The sequence below is a fragment of the Plecotus auritus genome (assembly GCF_963455305.1).
Source record: "Plecotus auritus genome assembly, chromosome: 7".
NCBI classification, from domain to species: Eukaryota; Metazoa; Chordata; class Mammalia; order Chiroptera; family Vespertilionidae; genus Plecotus; species Plecotus auritus.
The window spans coordinates 127,921,495-127,949,144 of record NC_137774.1 but is presented as its reverse complement, the minus strand read 5'-3'; the positions used below and the strand labels follow the sequence as shown (position 1 = coordinate 127,949,144).

General features: G+C 34.9%; 2 protein-coding genes across 3 annotated transcripts in view; one reads left to right on the top strand and one right to left on the bottom strand.

Annotated features, from left to right (window-relative positions):
* Positions 1-27,650, top strand: part of RASA1 (RAS p21 protein activator 1) — a 113,016-nt gene that overhangs the window by 82,866 nt on the left and 2,500 nt on the right. For both annotated transcript variants that reach the window (XM_080680645.1, XM_080680644.1), the window contains exons 11-23: positions 90-246; positions 9,300-9,387; positions 11,812-11,889; positions 13,450-13,607; positions 14,097-14,173; positions 15,188-15,360; positions 15,680-15,839; positions 16,805-16,947; positions 19,041-19,156; positions 19,802-19,888; positions 23,229-23,296; positions 24,664-24,752; positions 26,224-26,301. In XM_080680645.1, coding sequence (XP_080536771.1) covers positions 90-246; positions 9,300-9,387; positions 11,812-11,889; positions 13,450-13,607; positions 14,097-14,173; positions 15,188-15,360; positions 15,680-15,839; positions 16,805-16,947; positions 19,041-19,156; positions 19,802-19,888; positions 23,229-23,296; positions 24,664-24,752; positions 26,224-26,301 — 1,472 coding nt within the window. The remainder of the gene's footprint in view (positions 1-89; positions 247-9,299; positions 9,388-11,811; positions 11,890-13,449; positions 13,608-14,096; positions 14,174-15,187; positions 15,361-15,679; positions 15,840-16,804; positions 16,948-19,040; positions 19,157-19,801; positions 19,889-23,228; positions 23,297-24,663; positions 24,753-26,223; positions 26,302-27,650) is intronic.
* CCNH (cyclin H) overlaps positions 15,077-27,650 on the bottom strand; it is a 46,506-nt gene continuing 33,932 nt past the window's right edge. The window contains exons 11-12 of the transcript XR_013961228.1: positions 18,121-18,215; positions 15,077-15,313 (exon numbers count right to left, since the gene is read on the bottom strand). The gene's annotated coding sequence lies outside the window, so the exon portion shown is untranslated. The remainder of the gene's footprint in view (positions 15,314-18,120; positions 18,216-27,650) is intronic.

Genomic DNA, 27,650 nt, shown 5'->3' with positions numbered 1-27,650 from the left:
TATTTTCTTTTCAGCAGTGATAATTTTTATGATTTTAATATATATATGACTTCATCATTTTGCTAAGGGAACTTTTCTTTTTCTAACAGGCAAAGGAAAACGGTGGAAAAATTTATATTTTATTTTAGAGGGCAGTGATGCCCAACTTATTTATTTTGAGAGTGAAAAACGAGCTACAAAACCAAAAGGATTAATAGATCTCAGTGTATGTTCTGTCTATGTTGTTCATGACAGTCTCTTTGACAGGTAAGAAATTGGTTTCTTGTTTCTTTTGTAACTGTTTTATTAATAAAAATAGTGGGTGTGTTCAGATCATTTCACATCATAGCAAACCAATTTTGAGAGCCCTAAAATCATCCAAAAATGTCAGATTTACTTTCTAGGGTAATTTTTGTCTTCCTTCCTTACTTTAGACTAATCTATGCATAAAATTCTACTCCACTGTATTAGGTAGAACTTTGGAACGACATTTCCTATAGTAAGACTTGATCTGTGTATAGAATGTTTCTTCCCGGTCCCTAACACCAATCTTTTGAGTAACTTACTCTGAATCTTGTTATTTTCCCCCTATTTTATCACATTCTCTGTTAACTTAGTGCATCTGATAGTAGTACGTGTATAGTCATTTGTACTATTAACTTGATAGGCGTGTTTCTAAGTAATTTGACATTGAGAAACAATCATAATATATAAAAACCCTGGGTCCATCACATCCACAACGACCGGGAGGCTCGACCAACTGGAAGTCAGTCCTACAGTCAGCGCTGGGTTGCCGTGGCGACCCAACACTGACCGCTACTGCTGCAGGCACGGTGACCCAGCACTGACTGCTGAGGGGGCTGCAAATCAGGCCCAGAGAGAGGCCTGAAGAGAGAAGCAGGGTCTGACCCATAGCCTCTGTGGCAGCTGTTGATCAGCACTTGCCTCTCTCTTTCTTTCCGGGCCTGGTCAGCAGCCGCACCTCCATTTCTCTCCAGGCCTCCACCGGGGCTGCTGATCAGCCCCACCTTTCTGATCAGGCCCCGTTGATAGGCCCAGAGACACTGACTGGCATAGAAACCGACCAGTCAGAACCAAATCTGGGTTAAGTGTGAGGAGCCAATGGCTGCCTAGGAGGCGGAGCTTTTGAAGCTGACTGGCATAGAAATCGACCAATCAAACCAAATTGGCTGGCAGAGGAGGGCAGTTGGGGACGAGATCAGGACTGCAGGGGAGGGCAGTTGGGAGTGAGATCAGGCCGGCAGGAGAGAGGGCAGTTAGGGGTGATCAGGCAGGCAGAGGCAGTTAGGGGCGATCAGGTCGGCAGGGAAGGGCAGTTGGGGGCGAGATCAGGCTAACAGAGGAGGGCAGTTGGGAGGGACCAGGCCTACAGGGGAGGGCAGTTGGGGGGGACCAGGCCTACAGGGGAGGGCAGTTGGGGCGAGATCAGGCCAGCGGGGGGTGGGGGGGGTAGTTGGGAGCAATCGGGCCAGCAGGGGAGCAATTAGGTGTTAATCAGGCTGGCACAGGAGCGGTTAGGAGGTGATCAGGCTGCCAGGCATTAGTGGTTAGGGGCAATCAGGCAGACAGGCAGGCAAGTGGTTAGGAGCCAGCAGTCCCGGACAGGGATCGGGCCTAAACCAGCAGTCAGACATCCCTCGAGGGGTCCCAGATTGGAGAGGGTGCAGGCTAGGCTGAGGGACAACCCTCCCTCCCGCACCCTCCCCCAGTGCACGAATTTCGTGCACTGGGTAGTTGTAATATAAAAATAATTGTTTCAGTAGGGGAATATCTCAGATTTGATAATAAAACATTTTTATTATCCTAATTTCAGTGTTTAGAAAAATATATAAAATGTATACACTAAAGCTAAATCCTGAACATCACAAGGCAAATCCAGCTCTTGATTACATCTAGTTTTTTTGCTCAAGTACAAGAGCCTTTCTTTACTTTCCATCATGTGTGTTATCACTAACCCATTTTAGAATATTTTTAGATGTATTTGCCATTTTTATTACTTACTGTTATGATTAATAAAACACAAAGCAATTAAAACAAAATGTTTTTTAGCCACTTGTTTTTCTGCTGCAGGATGGCATTTCTCGTAGGCAAATCTAGTTTTATCCTAATTAAATTGGTAAAACTACATAAGAAATACCTATAGAGTGACAGCTTTGCATTTCTTTTTTCCAAATTGTTTTGGAGATCACAGTAGTGTTATTTATGAGTTTAAGAGTCAATTTTTTTAAATGGTTAAAATAGGTTTGTGAAATGCTGAACTGAACAAGTAGTTTCCCTTCAGCAGGGTTTTTTGGAGTCTCGGCTAGTGTTTATAATGTGAATCATTAAAAGTGGAGTATAATATTAAGTATTTCACTAATTTATTTGACTTTGATACCCTCCCCGTTTTTCTAAACACTTCGTAATATTGCATAAAAATAGCTCTTCCAAAAAGTAAAAAAAAAAAGACAAGGAAAATAAGTTTTGGTAAGAGATCGGCTCCTTTTCAGCTTTCTGCTTTGCCTTCCTTTGTGTGTGCTGGATTCTTTCTCACAGAGCAGCTTCCTTCATGGTACCAAGGTGGCAAATAGTATCAGAGAAAGCAGTGAGCATTCCCTCCAGATCTATTGGAAATCCAGAGAATACGATTGAGCCACCTCTGACAGTTTCTAGTCTTGCGTTACTTGAGGTAGCAAAAGAATGGGAGACCATTGAGTGCCCAGCCCTACTACTGGAGATCATCCCACCCATACAGTGAGGATGTTTTGTTCTATGGAGATTGAAATGGATGTCAGGGAGATAGTCACACTATAGCTTATATGTGCTATCAGTAGTTGCAAGAGGGAAGAAAATTTGGAGACTAGCTTATTGAGATGAGTAATATGAAATAGGTGATTTAAGCTATTGGAGGATAAGTGTGAATCCATTTAAGTAAGGCAGAGCTTCAGTATGTCATGAATAAGTTATAGCTGTTCTTAAAATATTAGTGGTTGTAAAAGTTGTTGTAATGAAAATATTAAAACAGATGTTTTACATTTAAAAGATTATAACACTTGAAGTTATATGGTTCTATAAAGTGTTGTAATTCATAGTATTATTGTGGCAAAAGAATTGGTACATAATACTGTAGACAGAAAGTTCTCTATAGAGGCCATACCTCAGTACTTCTCTCTGACTTTCTTATTGTATCACCCAGATACTCTGAATATTATTTTATTCACTGTTTTTTGTTGATCATCAGTGAAGTTAACTTTTTATGTTCATGTGTAAAATTTAGTTTCATTTTGTTTTTTTATACATTTTTTCTATTAACACAGAAGTTAAAATTGTTTGCATTACTGTAAAATATAAGGGATTTCTTGAAAAACTTAACTAATTTATATATTTTTTCATTGTTATGTTATGTTAATGTACAAGTATTTATTTTCTTACCATACCATAAAGGCAATTTGGTGTTTAAAACTGGCAAGTCATTAAATTCACAAGACAGAAATAGTAGTCTTAATTTTAAAAGTTCAATCCATTAATTAGGCCACTTAATAAGAAATGTATAGAATTTAGGTAAAGTCCAGTAAATACTCTCTTCCTCATCTTAAATATTGCATAAAAGTTATTGAATAAACCATCAGTGCCAAGTACATTGTGCTGGCACCATACTGCTAAAGAACTGTGAGCTTCAAAAACACGTCTCTCTCTCTCCACTCGCCCCAATCCTCTCTTCTCATATATCTGTTCCTGCAGTATCAGGTTACACTTGTTAAGAGATCATGCAGTTACAGCTAAAGCTAAAGCCAAAAATGCTTCCTAGAGCTGGAGAATTGCTTGTTTTATCAGTCTGCATGAAAACTGCCAACTCTGTGTTTGAGGCCAAAAAGCAAAAGAACTAGGAGAGATACCACTTGTTTCAAATAGTATTAGATTGTGTTCTGATTAGAATTGTCAGTAAATGAATTGATGAATTGAAAGGTACAGATTACATTTTCACTGCAGACTTGGAAGTAAATTATTGGTCATTCAAAGAAACTAGGAAGATACTATGGAAATAGTATTTTAAGTTTCTGATTGGTGATGAGGCTTCATGATAGGAATATTTAAAGGATTTACATAAAAAATTCATTCTGGAAAATAAGCAATACAGAGATGCTCTGATATGTAATAGTTTGTACAACTGAATTCCACATGAAATATTTTTACATAGAGCCTAATAAAATCCATGCTGCTTTAGCTGCATGTTTTTAGTTTTATGGGAAGAAATGGGATCAGTATACCACTGTCCTGTTTGATACCAAAGTATATAAGCTATCTAAAGCAGCGATCACCAACCTTTCGGACCTCACAGACAACTGGTTGGCAACCGCTGATCTAAAGTTTATGATCTAGAAGAAGAATACTTTGATGAGTGAGTCTCATTTTTCAGATTTATTGAAGAATGGGTAAACTTCCTCAAACTTACTCAATTTGGAAGTATAGCACAAAAAGATACTAATGAAAGTTTTTGGATTTAAAGCAGAAATTCAACTTTGGAAAAGTGAGGTTAAAAATGGTTCACTAGTAATACTTATAATTTGAATAATATGAATCTTAAAGAATTGTTAAGATCAATAAAGCAACATCTATATAGTTTGAGGAAAAGCTTTACCATTATTTTGATGTACTTTATATAAATGTGCAACTGGATTGAAAACCCGTTTGTAGTATCAAAAGAAAGGTCAACATTAAATTTGCCAATTAAAGAAAAGACTTTCTAGAGTTAAAAGAAAGATCAGATCTTTTAAATGCAATTTTAAAAGATAGAATTATTCCTATTCTGGTTAATGATATTAAGAAAGGAGTTTTGCCGAAACCGGTTTGGCTCAGTGGATAGAGTGTCGGCCTGCGGACTGAAAGGTCCCAGGTTCGATTCCGGTCAAGGGCACGTACCTTGGTTGCGGGCACATCCCCAGTAGGAGGTGTGCAGGAGGCAGCTGATCGATGTTTCTCTCTCATCGATGTTTCTAACTCTCTATCCCTCTCCCTTCCTCTCTGTAAAATATCAATAAAATATATTAAAAAAAAAAAAAAAAAAAAAGAAAGGAGTTTCAGTCAGATAGTGCAAAGCAGTAAATACACATTTACCATTTGCTACCAGATCATCACTTGCTTATTGTGCAATTTCTTGTTGAAAGTGACCAGAGAATTTGAAGACATTTGTAAAAGTCTTGGTCATGAATTTTATTTAATGACTAGAAGCCCAGTGCACTAATTCGTGCATGGGTGGGGTTCCTCAGCCTGGTCGGCAGTCAGGGCCTATTGGGGCCATCTTGCCCAGTCCCTACTGGGGCTGATGGGGGCCAGCCGGCTTGGGGGAGGGACTGTGGGAGGTTGGCTGTGGGAGCGCACTCCTGTGTTGAGTGTCTGCCCCCTGGTGGCCAGGGCACATCATAGCTATCGTTTGGTTGTAACAGCCGCTTAGGCTTTTATATATATAGATACCAAGTCTAAACTTACTATGAAAAAGTTATATCTATTGTAAGTAACACAAGTCTCTTATTTAAAAAAATGAGGTGTGTTTTTTTCCCAAGGTATGCCATCTCAACTGTATTTGTGTGTGCCTTGCTGTAAATTTACCATCTCAACTGTATTTGTGTGTGCCTTGCTGTAAAATAGTTGGGAAGCTCCAAGAAATACTGAATGCCAAGGAAAACAGCATCTGTAACATATATTTCAAGAAAGTGAAAAGATACCTCTACCAGATAATAGGACTAGTGAAAAATAGGTTAATACCAAATTATGGATTAGAAAATGGAAATATCATAGCACAAAGGAGAAATTGTGGATAAATGCTGGTATCTTTTTGTTTTGTTATTAAATATATGGCAGACATTGAACATTTCTTGCTTTTTGCAAGCATAGAATCCAGTACACTGATGGACTTTCAGCATTTAGGTGCAGTCTAATGTGAAGTTAAAGGCAGCCCTCTGCAATAGATGTGATGGTGTGCATGTTCACCCTGTTGTGAAGGAATGTTGGACAGCATTACTCATTTGGCTGTTTTCCTGCCCACTCTAATTGCACAGCTGCACAATTTTTTCAGATTATTTTCAATATTAAGAGGACTTTTAGCCTCTTTCTTTATATGAAGCTTCTGACCCTTAATATTGCTTTACTTTATTAAAAAAAAATTTGTTGTTGTTAATCCTCTCCTGAGGATATTTTTCCATTGCTTTTTAGAGAGAGTGAAAAGGAGGGGAGAGACATATCAACTGGCTGCCTCCCACGCGCACCCCCACCAGGGCTGTTGACTGGAATAGAATCTGGGATCCTTCAGTCTGCAAGCCAACACTGTATCCACTGAGCCAAACCGGCCAGGGCTATTTTTAAAATTTGTATTTACTTTATGGTGGTGGTGGCATTGGTTACTAAAATTATATAGGTTTCAGGTGTACAATTCTATAGCATATCATCTGTATAAGTTTTTTGTGTTCACCACCCTAATTCAAGTCTCCTTCCGTCACCATTTATCCCCCTTTACCCTTTTATACTGTTTTACTTTAACCATTTCAGGACACAAGTTAAAGACATTTCAAAGATACAGAGCTATTGTATTAAAATTTATTTGGGAACTTTTACATCTTATCTTTACACTGTTGCAGTATTTATTTTCATTAAGATTTTTTGCTGGGTTTTAAATTTGAGGTTGGCAATTATTTTCTTTCAGCATTTTAAAGATTGTTTTCTGCCTTGCAATATTTTTGTTGTCATTCTAATTGTTTCTCTTTTAGAGATAATGTATCTCTCTGTTTTTTTCCTCTCTCTTCAGGGTACTGTCTTTTTCCTTTCTCTGGATGCTTTGACATTTTTTCCTTATCTTAGATTTTCAGCAGTTAAAAGCAAAATGTGCCCACAGTAATTTTACTTTAAAATTTATCCTAATGTTTGTAGAACTTCGTTAACCTTAGACTGATGTCTTTTGCCAGTTTTAGAAATTTCTTGGTCATTAGCTCCCTCGTCTGCCACATTATCTTTCATCTTCTGGGAGTTGTGCTGCACATTATATCTTCTTATCTTGTCCATGTGTCTGTTATATAGTTTTCTATGCTTTTCATCATTTTTTCTTCTGTGACTTAGGCTGGATTTTTTTCTGATTTATCTTTTAGTTCACTAAGCCATTCTTTTGAAGTTTAATGCATTTGTTGAAGTCTTAACTTTTTTTAAATAGACTATATATTAAATAATACTATATTGATGAGTTTCTTTTTTTTAATATATATTTTATTGATATTTTACAGAGAGGAAGGGAGAGGGGTAGAGAGTTAGAAACATCGATGAGAGAGAAACATCGATCAGCTGCCTCCTGCACACCTCCCACTGGGGATGTGCCCGCAACCAAGGTACGTGCCCTTGACCGAAATCGAACCTGGGACCTTTCAGTCCACAGGCTGACGCTCTATCCACCGAGCCAAACCGGTTTTGGCTGAAGTCTTAATTTTATTGATTGATTTTAGAGTGAGAGGGAGGAAGGAAGGAGAGAGGGAGAGAGATCAATTGGTTGTTCCACTTACTTATGCATTCATTGGTTGCTTCCTGTATGTTCCCTGACCCGAGATAGAACTCACTCACAACCTTAGCATATCCGGATGACACTCTAACCAACTGGGCTACCTAGCCAGAATCTCCATTTAATTCTCCTTTTATAGATCTACTTAGCTGGAAAAATTCTCTTATTTTGGTATCTATTTCCTTGAACATTGTAATTACAGTATTTGAAAGTTCATATCTAACCTCAATATCTGATTATGTGTAGGTCTTTCTCCTATGTCTGATTTTTCTTTTGGCTTTTCAGTCATTTGATCTTGATTCCTGTAATGTCTACTTGTTTGACCAAATGGTGGACATTGTGTATGAAAAACTGCAGAAGCCATGGATAATGTTATTGCTTCCAGAAAAAATTATTGTTCTGCCAGAAATTTAGAGTAGGGGGTAGTTCATCTTGATTCTCTCAGGGACCAAGGGGAAATATTGGTGAAGGCTATTTCTGGTTTGCCCTTATTCTGAAGCCCTACCTCTGCTGCGGACTCAACTGAAACCCTTCTCTTCCAAAGTCCTGAGCTCATTTGACTCTTCTAGCACTGTGAAACTGCTCGTTTGCTTTTGAGAAATCTTTGCTGCATTCTACTTAGCATCTCAGCTTCTCTGCTTCTTGCCTTACACAGTGTAGGAATCAGCCCACACTTTGAAAGGAAAAGTTGTGGAGAATGTCAGGCTCACCTCATCTGATCTTGGCCCCTCAAGTCTTAGTTGCTTTAATTGTTTTTCTGTGACTTCAAACTGCTGTTTTTTTTTAAAAAATTTTATTTTATATTTTATCCAGCTAGGAGGTTTAGTCTGATACAAGCCACTTTCAGAATCAGAATGTTTTAGTTTACATTTTCCATTATTTTATGATATTCTCAGAGCATGAAAAGATGGTTCTTTTTATCTTTAATAAATCTTAAGCTTGTAGTCTGCTATGACCTAGTAACACTAAAGCATAAGAGATAATCTTTGGTTAAAGCAAGAAATAGAAATAACATTTATTGAGTCTCAAAAACATGAAGGCCCTTATTAAACATTTTGTAAACATTTCCAAGTTTAGTTAGAGTACATCTTCAGAAAGATATAAACTATTTGTTAATGTATTTACATGTTAAGTGAATTACAGTACAGTGCATACTACAGGCAGGCACAAACCAGTATTTACTGTACTCCATTGTTAGGTCATTTAATCCTCAGAATAAGCATATCCAGGAGTAGATGATGATTCCATTTTAAAACTGTCAATTGTAAAAAAATTGAAAGTACATAAATTATAAAGAAGAAAATGAAAATCAACCCATCTACTGAGAGATAACCACTAAGAACATTTTTGGTCTACAAATATGTTTATAGCCTTTTCCCAGTGCAGATAAAGGTATATTTTATATCATCCTGAAGCAATAACTTTAGTAACATTTTATTTGCTTTTTTTGGAATAGCTATGTGAAATTCTAACATTTCTGTTTCAATTCCTTTGTAAGTTTTCTATTCCTAATGTCCTTTAAAATTAATTTAGACAGTAGGTTAAAAGTTCTTAAACTGCAAGATTAATAAAATTTAAAAATTTTTGTCTAAAAAGTTTTCTAAAATATGTGCAACTGACATTTTCTTTTTAGTAATGATCTGGTACAATGGAGAATTTCTCTAAATTAAGAATTATGTTTATTTTATATAAGTTATTTAATATATTGTGATTTTTTAAAGTAGCTTAAGTTAATAATACTTTTTGTTAAGCTTCCTAATAACTTTTTTGTTTGTATTTAAAGGCCAAACTGTTTTCAGATAGTAGTTCAGCACTTTAGTGAAGAACATTACATCTTTTACTTTGCAGGCGAAACTCCAGAACAAGCAGAGGTAAGTTAATTGTTTCTTCAGTGTAAACATTTAGCCCATTTTTTAAAAATTTATTTTTCAATTACACTTGACATACAGTATTAAATTAATACAGGTGTGTGTGTGTGTGTGTGTGTGTGTGTGTGTGTGTGTATATATATATATATATATATATATAGAGAGAGAGAGAGAGAGAGAGAGAGAGAGAGAGAGATAGAAATTTATATATACAGAGACAGAGAGAGTGATTAGAAATTTATATACTTCACAAGTCTTTGTTTTGTGATAAAAAGGATGTCTGAAATGTAATCATCTTTTTATTTTAAAGAATGAGAACTTTCAAGTATAAAACTTTTTTTTTTAAAGAAATGCAGAAAAACACAGTGAAGGGTTATTAGGAATGAAAACTCCATTTTAAATTGACCTTTAAATACTCTATGATGTTGAGTCCAACTGAGAATGCTCATTTAAAATCCTCTCTGCAGAAAGGTTATAGATATTCTCAGTACAGTCAAAAGGTAAGCCAGTTAGTTTTGCTCACAAGTGTTATTTTTCACTGGTTGAATTCCATATCCAAAAATAGAAGTTTGGTCATCAGAAAGAAAACTATTTTAGGAGTTTTCTATAAGTCTTAACTATAATGTCTGCTTTCTGGACTAGCCAATGATCTATATTTAATGCCCTTCTAAAAACCTTTATTAAATTTTAAGTAATACTATGAAGAAATAATGTTTAAAAAAAATCTCCTTTTATGGTATTTTGAGTTATTTGAATATTTCCTGGTTTTTAGTGGTATTTTGTGGAAATATGGCTATATTTCTGCTTATATTCTATGGGAGGAACTTGAAAGTGGTTAAGAGGTCAAAGAAAGCAACTGCTTTTAAGCAACTTTGTTGGAAATAGAAGATAATTTGCCCACACTGGATTTGAGGCAGATGCTGTGTATCCTTTAATAATTTATGAAAATATCCGTTAATAAATTATGAAAATACCTTAGACTCTAGAATAAACTTGATGAACCATTGTTTTATGATTCATAATCGAGTCACATTTCAAATTTTTGCAAGATATCTCAAATACTCAGCATATAACACAAAAACATTATACACACACACACACACACACACACACGTATATATATCCCTAATTTTTTATTAAATGTAGATGAAAAACTCGGGCTCAAAACATTTGGTAACTTTTTTTTAAATGTTAGAAATTGAATTGGGAAAGAAATATAAACTTCACTATCCCATCTTCTAGTTATCTTACCATGTTCTCTTTCTAAATAGAGATGTGTTACATACCTTGATATTTCAGTATGTTTTGCATGTCTCAGCAAGCTGTATGAATAGAACATTTGCTTATTGCATTTCTATATACTCTTTCTATATTCTGTATTTCCAAATACTAGAGTCCAAAATACCACTGGTATTTCCAATTTTCATTACTTTGGTGGCTCTCCTGGTTACTCTCTTCTATTTCATTTTTAAAAATTGATTTCAGAGAGGAAGGGAGAGGGAGAGATAGAAACATCAGTGATGAGAGAAAATCATTGATCGGCTGCCTCCTGCACACCCCACACTAAGGATCAATCCTGCAACCCGGGCATATGCCCTGACTGGAAATCGAACTGTGACCTCCTGGTTCATAGGTAAACTCTCAACTACTGAGCCATGCTGGCTGGGCCTCTCTTCTATTCCTAAAAGCTGTAATAATTGCTTTGATCTGAATTTGCTCTACTATAAAAATGTCCTCTACACATTGACAAAGTTCAGGTTCACTGAAATAGCCTACAGATTAAAGAAATAATTGAGTAAAGCAATGGTATATAGAGCTTTCTAGAGACATGTAGTCCAAGGTAAAATATTTAGATTTACTTTTGATAAATGTAAAATTTCTCCTTTTACTAGAGCACTAGATGGGTTAAACATTTTTAAAGGTAGCTACAATTTAATTTGAAAATTAGGCTGATCATTTTTAAATCTAATGTTATATTTCAAACACATATATAACCCAGATACCCTTCTACATTTCTACTTATATCATAGTCTAATGTTAAAGAGCTTGTCATCAAATTAGTCATCACATTATCCACTGGTTTTTCAGTCAGCCCTCCTTTCATAAAATACATCAAGTTAATTCTGCTTTAGGTATCTCAAGTGTAACAGCTTACCTATTCAATTTTTTGGGGGGCTAATTAATGGCCCCTTATTTGCACACTTACCATTAATTTAGAAAATCTACAGAAACACAAGTTTTTCAGAATTAAACTTCTTTTAATCATTGTTTTACTTTATTGGGATACAAATATATTGCAGTATTGTGAGTTTAAAAATGGCAATTTCAAGAAGGAAAGAATATTGAATTAAGAAAACAAATTGATGATTGGAAATTAAATAAACTATACTACAGTATATTTCTTTGAACTGCTATTATTTCTTGTAGGATTGGATGAAAGGTCTGCAGGCATTTTGCAATTTACGGAAAAGTAGTCCAGGGACATCTAATAAACGCTTGCGTCAGGTGAAACTTAATTTTCTTTGATTTGTGACTCACATTTTGTTTTACCACTTTGCTCTTTATTTTTATTACAGTATGAGCTGTTTTGGGCAGTATTTGAGATAGTTTATAGAGTTCTTAAGAGAAATTAGTCTTGTCAGGCATTTTAAAGCTCCCACTTGCTTCAGTAGCAGGAGAAATCATTATTTCTTTACGAAAAAGAATGTTCTTTGTATACCTGCTGCGTATATAATGGCATCTTTTAAATACATTATCAAGGGTGTTTTGTTTTTTTTCCCCTCCACTCAAAATAACAATACCAAACCAACAGTAACAGAAACTATTCTGTTAGGCACTTTTATTTTTTCCTTTAAAATGCCTATTTCAAAAATGAGGAACTAAAAGTACTTACTGAAAAGATCATCTTATTTGAATTACTAATCCCAATAATTTTTTGGGTTTTTCATTTTATAGAAATTATTTTTGAAATGTTATTTCATAACTCTTAGGTAGTATCCTATACTATCTTACTTGAAACATTAACATGTCCTGTGTATTCATTCATATAGAGTTAGGCTAGGCTCTTTCTTTCAAAGTGTGTAAAGTCAACTTTGTATCCTCCATTTCCTTTGCTTTTTTATTTATAGTTATCCCTAGATAATTGGTTAAATATCAAGAAATTTTAACATTCTTGGATTTTCAGGGAGATTTTAGTACAGTATTTATTGACCAAAGTGACTCTTGTATTATTTGTAGAAATGTTCCAATAAGCTTGATGAGTTGAACATATTGTTCTATTGGAAACGGATGTTAATATTTAGATTACTATTTTATATTCCCTGTACCAACAGACTGATTCCCCAAGGAAATTTATACACATAATCACTGTATGTTCTCAAAACATATTTTAAAATTTTGTAAGCAATGAAAACGCATGTTGAATTTTTACAGATTGTCTTGTATGAAATTTTAGCCATGAAATGATCATTTATAGGTATAATATAATATGCTGTAGCTAATAGCTCTTGAACCCTCCTTATGACAGGTACTCTTTTACACATATTATTTTGAATCTTTACAGCAACTTTCAGTGTAAACTTTGTTTTAATTTTATGTCTGAGGAAGGTGAGGCTCAGAGAAGAGACTTGCCCAAGGCAGGTAATAGGTGGCAGGAGGGAAAAGAGGACCTGATACTATAAGGTATCTGGTCTAAGTTTTGGCATCAGAACTAACAAATAATTTTTCTTTTTTGGATCTATATCCTTTTCTGTAGAATGAAAAGGTAGAATCTGTTTTAAAAATATTTTATAGCTGTGGAATTCTTTTAGAAATTAAGTCTTTCAGATGAGCATTATATAACAAATAGGATTTTGATTTGAGTTGTGACAGTTTACTTATGTTAATAAAGAATTTTCTTCTTTTCTCCGAACCATGGTTTTATATTAAAAGGTCTATTTCATTATTTCTGCAAGAATATAATTAGAGGAATAATTTGTAAAACAAAATTACAGTTATAGTAATTGCTCTTGAAACTTAATGCATAATTTTTGAAATCTGGTGTAACAATTTTTGTGCTTTCTTTAGGTCAGCAGCCTTGTTTTACATATTGAAGAAGCCCATAAACTCCCAATAAAACATTTTACTAATCCATATTGCAACATCTACCTGAACAGTGTCCAGGTAGCAAAAACTCATGCAAGGGAAGGCCAAAACCCTGTATGGTCAGAAGAGTTTGTCTTTGAGTAAGTCTTGTTTAATCATTACATTAAATCATTTTCTTTTATCATATTGCATTTTCATTTTCATTTTTTTTTTTTTTTTTGTCTCTACATCTAAACTGTCAGAACAGGGCACCAAGTCCAGTCATTTTAATACTACTCCCCCCTCCCCCCCACACACACTTTTTTTTTTTTTTAACTAACGTGCTATGTCCTTTGTTTTCCACCTAGTAACTAACATGAATTAGCATTACTGACAAGGCCTAAAGCATTACTAACACACACATGTAAGATGTTTACGAAGGTTTCCAGGATTTACCTGAGGAGGTTAATGTTGGTAGGGAAAGTGTAATTTGCTGGTCTATTTACCAAGCAATAAAACATATTTTGAATCTAGTTGTAAATCTAACACATTCAAGTTGTTTAGGAGACTTATTGGATACTAGAAATAAAGGATTTAGATAACTTAATGCCAGGACATTTTGTTAATTCTTTTTCTTCTTGCTCTTTTAGTGATCTTCCTCCTGACATCAACAGATTTGAAATAACTCTTAGTAATAAAACAAAGAAAAGTAAAGATCCTGATATCTGTAAGTTGATACAAAAATTTCTTTCTAAACTAAAAGACAAACATGTTTTGTGTACTTTAAAAATCCATAATATAATGTAATCAAAAATGGAAATAAAAATAAAAGTACAAGTAATATAATTTGAGGTAGTTTCTTTTTGTATTTCTAAAAGTTATTGATCTGACTTAATTATACATACTCTAAACTGAAGCCTTTAAGATTAAATGACATATCTATTTACCCTCCCCTTCCTAATGAGTAGGAAGAACAAGAAAACAGTAAAAGTGGTCATCTTTCTGTTGTTCTTCCCCTATCCCTTATCCTTTTTAGGGTTTTCCTTACTTCCTATACTTTGCAAGTAAGTGGAAAAACACTCTATTAAAAAATGTTTTTTTTTCTTTAAACACGAGTGTACTATTTGTTCACCTTTTCCCTGCCTGTTGCTGAAACAGGTGGCAGTGGGATTTAGCAATTCACATATCTGTGAATTAGGTTAATACCTTCTTTTTATATATATATATATATATATATATATATATATATATATATATATATATAATTGATTTTTTTACAGAGAGGAAGGGAGAGGGATAGAGAGCTAGAAACATCGATGAGAAACATCGATCAGCTGCCTCCTGCACACTCCCTACTGGGGATGTGCCTGCAACCAAGGTACATGCCCTTGACCGGAATCGAACCTGGGACCCTTCAGTCCGCAGGTAGATGCTCTATCCACTGAGCTAAACCGGCTAGGGGCTTAATACCTTCTTAAAAGTCATGTTTAGAGAAAGAAGTGCTTTGTATTAACAGATAGGTCCAAGCCTTAAACTTTCTCTATAAAATGTTTACTCTGTATTTCCCTAATCATGCCTATATCCTAAATCCCTGCCTATTACAGAGTTTGGCACATAGTAGACATTCAATAAATGAATGAAGTAAATATTTAATATTGAATTTTGTGATACCACTGAAAACTTCTTTAATTTATAGTGTCATCTTTTTAGATAGTAATCATTTGATGTTTTTCTATCAAAGTATTTATGCGCTGCCAGTTGAGCCGGTTACAGAAAGGGCATGCCACAGATGAATGGTTTTTGCTCAGCTCCCATATACCATTAAAAGGTATTGAACCAGGATCCTTGCGTGTCCGGGCACGATATTCTATGGAAAAAATCATGCCAGAAGAAGAATACAGTGAATTTAAAGAGGTATTAAGTTATTTACCAGTCTACTTATTTTTTATGGCATTAACAGAAATATTTAACATTTAATAAAAGATCCATTAAGTGTAGTAATTCCACAGCTTAGTGGCACAATGACAGACAAAAGAGGGTTGAACACCCTTTTGGTAGTATGAGGTTAGTCTCAGGAGACAAAAATATGTAAGCTACAAACTTATTCTTTTTTAAATAAATTTATTCAATACAACGTATTTATAAATATAAGAACATAAAAACATATTTTGTTAATCTCACTGCGAATGCTTAATGCTGTACTTTCAACAATCTTCCTTGATATCTATTTTAGCTTATACTGCAAAAGGACCTTCATGTAGTCTATGCTTTATCACATGTGTGTGGACAGGACCGAACACTACTGGCTAGCATCCTACTGAGGATTTTCCTTCATGAAAAGCTTGAATCATTGTTGCTATGTACACTAAATGACAGAGAAATAAGCATGGAAGGTATAGTATGGATGTGTTAATGTGATACTTTTAAAAATTTGGTCAGTAATTAGATTTTAAACTGCAAATATATGTGGGTTCTATGTTAGAATATTAAACAGTTAAATCATCTTGCAAAATAAGTTATTGTGTTTTTCCTTTATTAAAAATTAGAATGCCAGTTCTGATTCTTGTGCTGGCTAGTATGGGTGGTTGGTGTTTTAATAAAAGTTTCTGTTATGACAAATTAGTATTAGAAGTCATAAGAAAGTGACTTCTGTGTCCAGATCAATGACTTCTGGTGCTTTATTAAGAACAGTGTGATATACCTACCATGTTCTTTTACTTACTAATTTATTGCACAGAAATTGGGTGTCAGCTGAATTTTATTTCTAGATTCTACAGATAAGTAGTTCCTGGGCACTATAGCTAGGCACACAGTGCTTTGTAACAGCTTACAAATATGTCAGAATAATCATTTCCAGCCAGCACTTTGACGCAGTGACAGTGTTCGCCTCTAAGCTCCCCCAAATAAACTGTAAAATCTAAAACTATTTCCTTTTAATCATAGATACTGTAATAATATACAGATGTGTCAGGAAAGATTAAGTGGTGATATTTATTTTACACTGGCAATACTTGTGTTTTTTAGAATTTTATTTACATCATTAGTAGCCATGTTTTAGGCTAATACATTAATTTGGAGATTTTATGTTAACTAGTCTAAACTTTTTTTTTTTGGTATGAACATGATAGTATTAATCCCTTCTCCTGTTTATGATCTAATGCAATAAGAGATATAAGCTTTTTGAAGACTTAAGTGTATAGAAACATAGTATGTCATTATAATCAGTACTTTAATGCTGAATGGAAATAAGCATACTTAAATGGTTAAAATTGTTGAGGTAAAAATTAATTTATTTAATATCCAGTTGGTTCACATTAGTACAGTAATTTACAGATAACCTTTTAATATATTTATGTAGATGAAGCCACTACCTTATTTCGAGCCACAACACTTGCAAGCACCTTGATGGAGCAGTATATGAAAGCCACTGCTACACAATTTGTCCATCATGCTTTGAAAGATTCCATTTTAAAGATAATGGAAAGCAAGCAATCTTGTGAGGTATGACAAAGAGCATATTCTAATAGGTAATGCTTTATAGTTAACTAGAGGCCTGGTGCACGAATTCATGCACCAGTGGGGTCCCTCGGCCTGGCCTGTAGGATCAGGCCCAAACTGGCTCTCCGACATCCCCCGAGGGCTCCTGGATTGCGAGAGGTCACAGGCCAGGCCGAGGACCCCACGGGTGCACGACTGGGGCTAGGGAGGGACGTGGGAGGTTGGCCAGCCGTGGAGGAGCTCCAGGGCATGTCTGGCCTGTCTCGCTCAGTCCCAATCAGCCGGACCCCAGCAGCAAGCTAAACTACTGGTCAGAGCATCTGCCCCCTGGTGGTCAGTGCACATCGTAGCGAGCAGTTGAGCGGCCTTAGCATATCATTAGCATATTACACTTTGATTGGTTGAATGGATGACCAGACACTTAGCATATTAGGCTATTATTATATAAAATTACATTTTAAGGGAACTATATTACCTTTCTAAAATTATCAGAGCAGTTATACCTGTTGTAATACTACATTTGGAAAATGTTATGTAAAACAGATTTTTTTTCCTTAAAGATGGCTTTATTTTGGGATTAAAACCTTATATTGCACCAGAAATTCATTAAAGTACTTTATTATTTCTCCTACTATACTGATAAATATATGCTACTTTCAGAAGGTGGGAGTAACAGAAACTTAAGTTTCTGTTGTATAACCTAGTTAAATTCTATGTAGCTCATCATAACAACATTTAGATTTGTCCTTAAAGCATTTTTGTGGGGGTGTGAGGTAGTATGAGATAATCTTCACAAAAGAAAAAAAAAGGCTGCAGTGTAAATTACTAGTAAATCATTGAAGAGAAAGAGTGGTTTCTCACTTATGGCTATTCTCTCATTTTATTCTGAAGGTAGAGCAACTACAGAAGATACTAAAAATACTTTTAACTCTAATAAAATAAATTGCTTTTGACAATGTTCCCTGAGAACATGTTAATTCTGCATTAAGTTGTCAATTTTTACTAACTAATTAGAGAATTGGTGTTGAAAATCTGGGGTAATACCATAGATGGTCTAACTAGTAAGGATATAGGAATTCAGCAAGTCTGCAGAGTGTCTGGCTGCTGAATCCAGGCTGGGGAATTTAGACATCTCTAGAGAAATGTACTCCATTCAGTCTAGATCAGGACACTTACATTTCAGGGGAAAGGTTCATGATTTTGCCCCAGGTACTTGGTATTTTCTAGTCATAAATACGTCTTATCCCATTCAGAAAATCCATTTTTTCCTCCTTAAATAAAGAGAATTAAGATAGACATTACAATAACAGTATGGTGATCTTTCATCCCATTTAAATACTCCTAGTATATTTGTGACTATGTGGCCACTAAAACTGTTTTGTTGTTGGTGGTGGTTTTTTATTTTTTGTCTTTTAGTTGAGTATACTATACTTAGAATAAAGTCTAACCCAATTTTATGTGAGTGTAAAAATCTATGGTAAAATCTGATAAATGAATAGAAGAGAACTTTAATACTGGCATTGATTCCAGAGCAACTTAAAGTTGTTGAATGGCTTGCTCTTCAATTCAGTACAGTTGAACCTGGAACAACCTGGAGGGGGGAGGGTTAGGGGCGTTCTCCAACTCCCACTCCTGCATGGTCAAAAATCCACATAAAACTCATGACTCCCTCAAAACTTAGTTTTCCTTCTGTATTTCTGGGGGATTGGTTCCAGGACCCCCATGTATACCAAAATCTGTGGATGTGCAAGTTTATTATATAAAATGGCACAGATCAGTGCATACAGTTGGCCCTTTGCATTCAGACTCCCAACCACAGATCAAAAAGTAAAGGTATTTATTGAAAAAAGTTCTCATATAAATGGACTTGTACAGTTGAAACCGATGTTGTTCAAGGGTCAACTGTAATTGGGAATTAACAGTAACAAACCCAAGGAGTTTCATAGCATACACTACTTAAAAATTTTCACTTATACTTCCCCCCAAAAGACTAATACAGATGGAAAAAATAGAGAACCTTGAACTGTTTGATTACCTTGATTCATTTGTGTTTATCATTGCCAAGATGCATTTATATTGATTTATTCTTCTCTTAGTTAAGTCCATCAAAATTAGAAAAAAATGAAGATGTGAACACTAATTTAGCACACCTCTTGAACATACTTTCAGAGCTTGTGGAGAAAATATTCATGGCTTCAGAAATACTTCCACCGTAAGTGGTGAATTTTAATTTGACAAGAAGTTGTATTTCTAAAATGTAAGGTTTTCCACTGTCCTGATGTTAGGATACTTTGAAAAAGTCAGGGGTTTTAATCTTTACAAAATGAATTGTGTAAGGAAGAAGACTGACTTGAAGAAACGTGTGAAGTATTTACGTTAAGTAAAACAAATCATGTTTTTATACAAGCCCATGTCTGATTTATATAGTGACTTGGGGGATGAATAGAGATATACTCTTAGATTTGAGGAAATGATAAAAGACATATCTATATCCAGTCTGCTTAATGGCTTCCAGTGTTAGTTAACTCACTTAATCAGGTAGAAGTTGTTAAAGTCAACATCTCCCCAGAATCTGAACTCATTAGTTCCTCTCTATCCTTATCCCAATACTTTTTCAAACATTTCATAAATATAGAATAATCTAAATATGGTAAGATTCCAAAGCAAATGTAAAATAATTGGTTAAATGAATTAATGATGAAAACTTGATTCTCTGTTACTTTGAACCACGTACATTTTGGGGGGAAAAGGTCAGTTGCATTAAAATGTTATGTATTTGGTAAATTAAACTTCAGGTATAATGAGATCAGTATTTTCACTTGCTTTCTGTATTGAGATGATTGTGTTATTTTGGCAGGACACTGAGATATATTTATGGGTGTTTACAGAAATCTGTTCAGCACAAGTGGCCTACAAATACCACCATGAGAACAAGAGTTGTTAGGTAAGGCTAAGCAGTTCATTTATTACATCACTGAATATGCTACACACTGAGTCAAGAGGATAATTGTGAAAATTTGAAGACTGACAGTACAGTGTACAATTCAAAACCTTTTTCTTTTATTTTTATTCTGAGCCCTGTTGAATATTTTCTGAGTTCAGATGGCTCCTAAACTAACTTTCAGTGTTGGGGTGTTTTGGGGTTTTTTTTGGGAAGTTACTATGATTACTGAGATAACTTTTGCATTTTCTAAAAACCTAAACATTCATTTATAGTCAGTTAACTATTTGAGATTTTTATTTTATAGAATGAGGTTAAAAGTCAAATAATCAACAAAATCTGTAGCTAACTTTATAGTACTCTTTATACACACATACACACACATATACATACATATCTGTAGACAAAGGGAGGGAGGAAGGAAAGAGAAACAGATTAATTTGGTACTAAGAAGAGCAATAATTGAGCCATTTTAATATTAACTGGTTTGTAACACAGTTTGTGACCATGGGCTAATCTCCAATCAGAGCCTCTAGTTCTGAAGTTTTGTTGGTATATTCATTGTGCAGTAATTAGGAGAAACTGCAAAGTTAGTGGCTAAGACAGAACTAAAGACTAAACCTCTTAAGACCCAATCTAATATTGTATTTAAAAAATATATGTATTTTTTATTGATTTCAGAGGGGAAGGGAGGAGAGATAGAAACATCAATGATGAAAGAGAGTAATTGAACAGCTCCCTGCACGCCCCTTACTGGAGATTGAGCCCACAACCCAGGCATGTGCCCTGACCAGGAATGGAACTGTGAGACCTGGTTTATAGGTTAATGCTAAACCACTGAGCCACACAGGCCAGGCCCCAATTTAATTTAATATTCTGAATACTATTGCAGGCTTTTTTAAAGTACACCCCAATCCATTCAAGACAATTGGAAACTTAGTGATAAAGCATCAGAGAATATAGTATAGTATAATAATGATAGAATTTATTATTTAGAATATACTAGGTATATCGCCAGTCATGTTATGCCCCTTAAAAATATCACCCAACCACTAAAAATAAATAACATAGTTTTGAAAATGTGTGTTAATCTGGCCTCCAACCTAAATTTTGTAGAGGCTTCTACTCTTTTTAGGTAAAAATCTTAGAATCATATGACAAAAATATTTAAAAATTATAGATTCTGTAATTCTTGGCTTTAGTAGTGATTGAGAATAAAAAAGAATCACAAGCATATTCTGCACAGCTATATGTGTGATGTAAATTAACACTTCTGTAAACTGTAAGTTTCAAACAAGTATATCTGTTAAGCAGGCACAGCAGGAAATTCTGCTGTGGACTGTTTGCTACTGTTGAATGTTTTAAGAGGCATTTAAGCCCAAGGTGATGATTTCTGCCCCTAATAAGCTTTTAAATGTATATGTAGGTACCTAGTATCCCATTAAAACAGAAAGTAGATTTGCACATTGAAAGTCTTTTATGGTGTGATGTTGTCTCTAACACTTAAGTATCAAAATATGTTCAAATAGAATCTGTACAAGGTTCTTCATAAATTTAAAATATACCCAAATTTAAAGACTTTATCATTGTTGTCATATATTCTAATTGCAACTGCATATTCGCTTTCCAAGAGGTCCAAAATTAGCAAAGTGTCACATTTTGGAAGGTAAATGCTGAGATTTGGGTTATCTACTCTAGCAGAGAATAGATACAGTATTGATGATTTTAGTCTCCAGAAGGAATTTTATCAACTATCCTCCTATATAATAAAAGGCTAATATGCAAATAGACTGAACGGCAGAACAACCTGTCGCTATGACACACACTGACCACCAGGGGGCAGACGCTCAATGCAGGAGCTGCCCCTTTGGTGGTCACTGTGCAACCAACAGGGGAAGCACCGCTCTGACAGAAGCTGGGCTCACAGCTGGCGAGCGCAGCAGCAGTGGTGGGAGCCTCTCCCACTTCCACAGCAGTCGGCCATCCCCTGAGGGCTCCTGACTAAGAGAGGGCGCCAGCGGGCTGAGGAGGCCCTCCTCCCCTCCCCGCACCCCCCGCACCCCAAGTGCATGAAATTTGTGCACCAGCCCTCTAGTTTTGGTAATAATGCTTGTCTTTATAAGAGGCAAGTAAGAGGTCAATTGTTAGTGTGTATTCCTCTTAACATATACTCTATCAATAACTGAAGGTGGCAGGTTAGAAAAAAGCTAAATAAGCTTGCAGTTTTACATAATGTTCTCTAAGAGTAAGATTAACAGGTAAAACCATATATGACAATGTTGTTAAGCCATGTTCTTTAACATTACTTTTTGGTTTTGCTATTATTTTGTAATTTGAGAGGGCTTGTCTTTTTTCTTTATGGCCATAAAAGCTTTTCAGCATTGTATTATATATATTTTAATTTGTCAAGGAGTCACCTTTTCCCTAGTACAGTGGATTCTTATTTTTATACTAGAGGCTGGGTCCACAAAATTCATGCACGGGGTGAGGAGGGCGGGGAGTGTGTCCCTCAGCCCAGCCTGCACACTCTCCAATCTGGGACCCCTCACAGGCCTAAACGGGCAGTTGGACATCCCTCTCACAATCCAGGACTGCTGGCTCCCAACCGCTCGCCTGCCTGATTGCCCCTAACCGCTTCTGCCTGCCAGCCTGATCACCCCCTAACCACTCCTCTGCCAGCCTGATCGAGACCTAACTGCTCCCCTGCTGGCCCGATTGCCCCTAATTGCCCTCCCCTGCAGGCCTGGTCACCCCCAACTGCCCTCCTCTGCTGGCCCGGTCAACCCTAACTGCCCTCCCCTGCCAGCCTGATTGCCCCCAACTGCCCTCCCCTGTTGGCCAAGTTGTGGCAGCCATCTTGTGTGTTGGAGTGATGGTCAGTTTGCATATTACCTGTTTATTAGATAGGATGACATCAACAAAATCAAGAGAATGAACTTATATCAGACTTTACTGGGCTGTTCTGTTTAAATACAGAAAGAAAGAAAATTGAGAGAATGTAAGTTTTAGGACCTTTCAGAACTATATATCCATAAAAAGATTTATGCTCCTGTAATTTTTCCAGAAATTCTTTTGTTTTTAAGGACACTGCTTTCTCAAATTAAGATAGTAAGTACTATAAATATAATTTAAATCTGCCCAAAATAAACCTAAAATTCCAAATTTGGGAAAAGTATGTTTAAGAAGATATAGAAGTTCTTAAAATAAGGTACTTTGAGCTATTTTCTTAAAGCTCTGTTTGTGGTTCCCTATATTAGTTCAAAATTCATGGTTCTATGATTATTAAAAATTTTATTTTTTAATGTAGTTTTTTAAAAAAATAAAAATATTTCCTCCCATTCAGTGGTTTTGTTTTCCTTCGACTTATCTGTCCTGCCATCCTGAATCCACGGATGTTTAACATCATCTCAGGTAATCAATTTTTGATACCTTTTGAAATTAAAAAATTAGAGTAAAACTTCATTCTATTTAATGAGGTTACATGGTTTCTCTTTACCTTTTCTTGCCATTTTGCTTCTTTTACCCTTTTCATCTAATGAAGCCAGAGATGGCATGATTAGATACATACTCCTTTTTTCCCATTTCTACTTGTGTCTCAAACTCTTATTACAGTGCCTTTTTCCTATCTGCATCTTGTCCTTTTCATGTTGGGGAGGAGAGCTTTCTGTGTGCTACAGTTGCAGTAGTGCTCTGTGAATACTTAAAGTGGCTCTTTAGAGATTTTCCACTAGGAATTTCTTATCACCATTTATATAATGTTTATCAGCCATTTTTAAGCCCAGTAAACCAGATTCAGTTTTGCTTATTACCTGTATGTCCATTATGTAATGACTTTCAGATGTTGTAGGTGATATTTGTGACTGAATGTAATAATGAGCCATTATTAAAATGAGCCTGAACCATTTTTATCTTAATGATTTAAAGCTCAAAGTTGTATTAATAATATTTAGGAATATCTTAATTTTTACATTTATAGCCACCCAATTTGTTATTGTCTTCTATCATTACAAAAATGGTTAAATCTATAGTCTATTAAAATTTAAGGGTTTAGAATTCTTTTGGAGAGATTTACTTATCTGAATGTTGGCCTATGAACCACTTAGGCAATACTATCTATAGTTTATTAGCTTAAGATACAGAGAGTAAAATAAAAAATCAGGCATTCATACTATAGGGATAGCTTTTTACTATTAAATAACTATCTTCTTTCAGGGCTTATATTTAATAGGTACTTTTAATTTACATCCTACTATCTATATTCTATAAAGAATTGTTTCCTGGCTAATCTTTTAACATATTTTAACAGTTTATGAAATTGCGTGTTTTTCTCTTAAAAATAGAGCAGAGGTTATCCCAGACTGAGCTTTAAAGTGAATTATATGGTCAGTGGGGGGTTGGAGCGGAGAATTGCTCAGAGTGCAAATCGCTAACCTGAGTGGGTTGAAATTAGCTTTGTGAATTGTCACAGAGGTTGTATAGAGTGACAGGTTTTTTTGTTTAAGAAAATAAAGCTTTGAGGTATTCTGAAACATTCTTAGTTGGGAATTGCTGAGTTGCAAAACTAGAAGCACTGATAAGTGCATTCAACATTTTCCCCTTTTACTCAAGTTCTTTTGAATTGTAGAGGTCATATATTTTCAAAAAAATGTATGAGTTCTGAATGGGAGAACATTAGTATTTTAACAGGAAAGAAATATTAATGTCCTAAATTTATAATGGTCTTAACCTGGAAGTACTTTTGGAGTTGGTCTCATTAGCTCTGCCCAATTCTCTTACAGATTCCCCATCTCCTATTGCTGCAAGAACACTGATATTAGTGGCTAAGTCTGTACAGAACTTAGCTAATCTTGTAGAATTTGGAGCTAAGGTAAAAACATTTTTATTGTTTAAAATATCATTCATGAACGAAACTTTGACATGATAAAATCATAAAATATAGCTTAAGTAAATTTACAATAAGGGGTAGTTCATAAAGAGAATTTATATTTTTGTTGGTATGTTATTTTGAAAAATGTTTTGTTTAGATTTTACATTGTAAATAATGGAATTTTTAAGACTACTATTCTAGCCATTATAGAAAACTGTATCTTCAGTCAACCTATGTTAAATGCATGCCAACCCATCTTTAAAAATTTATTTCACAATAAACATTCACTATAAATTTTAAAACTCCCATGTGTGATCCCACGACTAAAGACTGTTAATATCATGGTAAGGACCATACTATATCACCTGCTGTCGTCATAATGTAACAAACTTGCTGTACCTGGAAATGTACCTGGAAATATTTAACTTTTATTGTGCCTAATGATTATTTAGTATGCCATCATGTAGATAGATGTTAAATAGTTCTCTATTGGCTATTTAGATGGCTTCCAATTTGTCACTATCATAAATATTGTTGTAACAAGTGTCTTTATATGTCTTTCCTTCCAAACTCATCCAGTTATTAGGTTAAACTAACTTTGGAATAAGATTACAAGACTTTCTGCTCCCCACAGCCTTGATGAAAAATAGGCATAACAATACTTTGGTGTTTCATTACTCTTAGAGAAACTGAATGATTTTTCATGTTTATTTCTTGGAATTGATGAGGTCTTTATCTCATCTCCTTATTGAATTTAAAAGCGCTTGTGTTAATACTAACCCTCTCCTATTTTACAACATAGCCATATAAGATTTTAGTATGAAGAGCAGTTTATATGTCTGGCTTAGTTTTTGGATTTATCTAAGTCATATATATTTTCCTATTATAGTCCTTAGCACACTGCATTTTAATTTTCTGTATTTTCTGCTAGGTTCTACCCTCAGGGTTGGACCCATGTTTGTCCTGGTGCTTGGCAAATAATAGTTTCTTAGTAGTTATTTTTGAATGAATTACCTGAGCAATTTGTATCTGCTAGGCCAGTGGTCGGCAAACTGCGGCTCGCGAGCTGCGGTTTGCCGCTCTGTTGACCAAGTTTGCCGACCACTGACCTAGACTCTTGTTTCCAATAATTACAGGCTGTTGTTATTCCTTGTGATTAAGCCCCTATCCCAGCGGTCGGCAAACTCATTAGTCAACAGAGCAGCAAACGGCAGCTCACGAGCCGCAGTTTGCCGACCACTGTTCTAGGCTATGTGCTCTGATTTGTTCTCATTCCAGAATTTATTTTTTTATTAAAAAATTCCAGTTCTTTAGTATAGCTATTTGCTTATATCAGAATGAAAATATTGTCACTGTGAACATGTATTGCTATTGATACATATTTATAAGAATTCTTACTACATGTTTTTATTATATAGATCAGACAGTGTTTTTGATGCATATAGTAAGCTTTTTATGTTTATATTTTTAGGAGCCCTATATGGAAGGTGTCAATCCTTTTATTAAAAGTAACAAACATCGTATGATCATGTTTTTAGATGAACTTGGGGTATGTATACAACTTTTTAAGTACTTTGAGACCTATAGTTAGTATAGCTGAGAGTTAATTCATTTTAGCAACGAACTTTTTAAAAGGTTTTCTATCCAGAACTAAAAAAAAACTGCATATTTTTGTTTACCTTCTTAAACAAAATATTTTGACTGTGGTTTCTTAGACTAAATGATTTATACCAAGCATACATTATTGGGGCTTTTGGATTTGTGTCATTTTCTAGTTTTTCTTTCATTATTCTATTAGCTGTTTCACCTTTCTATTGTGACATTCTTTTGCTACTTGTTGCTATTGTGTGGAATTTGAAATAAGTAGATTGGAGAATGAATATTCTTGTGGCTTTCTAGGAATAATATACATGGATTTGGAGTTATACTCAGTTAGTAGGACTACCTATACCTTACTTGGGCCTTTATAAATAAAATAGTAATTATGAAATTAAGAATGGGGGTTTTAAAGAAAATAATTTCTAAGACCCTGGATTCCTTATTCTCAGTACAATTTAGTTATAAATTTTCAGATATTGACTCAATTTAAAATCAAATAAGTTTGCTATTCAGTTTATATATATAGAAACCAGAAAGGGAACATATATATGTGAATTTACACATGGTATTAGGGAATTGTACAGTAGGAGAGTGAGGTGTCCATGTTCTGCCTTAATGCATTCAAATTCAGTTAAAAACACAAAAACAACCACTATACCACTATGTAGTCAAACCTATCAGGACTGCTTGTGGGCCTCTAGTTTGCAATTTCAGGTATATAAAAAAAATATATACAAATAATGAAACAAAGGAGCAAATGCTGTGTCCATCATGTTTCCATATGTGAACTTCTGTGAAGTTTTGAAGATAGAAGTATTTCTGGTTTCTAAAAAATGTAGTTGGTCAGTGATTGAAAAATAATATTTAAGGCTAGCTCATTTTATCATAAGCCAAATTTCTAGGTTTTCAGATTCATGGTTGGAACTCCATTTTCCATAACCATAAATATCTACAGTTCAGCTTTCTCTATCACTTTCCTAGTAATGCCACATGTGTAGTCTAGCCTTTCAAACTGCTTAGAATCCCAATGTTCTAATACTCTTCCATTCCTTTTCTTCCTGTATAAATCAAATTTAACTTTCAAGACTCACCTCAAATCTCTCCTTCAGGAAGGCTTGGCTGAGCCCTAAAAACCTGAAATTTCTTTTGCTTCCTAAGTAGCCTCTGCATGTCTGTGATATATAATTCTGTGTTGCTATGATCAATTTAGTTCTGTCATATCAACTAGACTGTAAGCTCTCTGAGGGCAAATACTAGTGTCTTTCATTACTGAGTCATTTAATAAATAAGAATGAATTA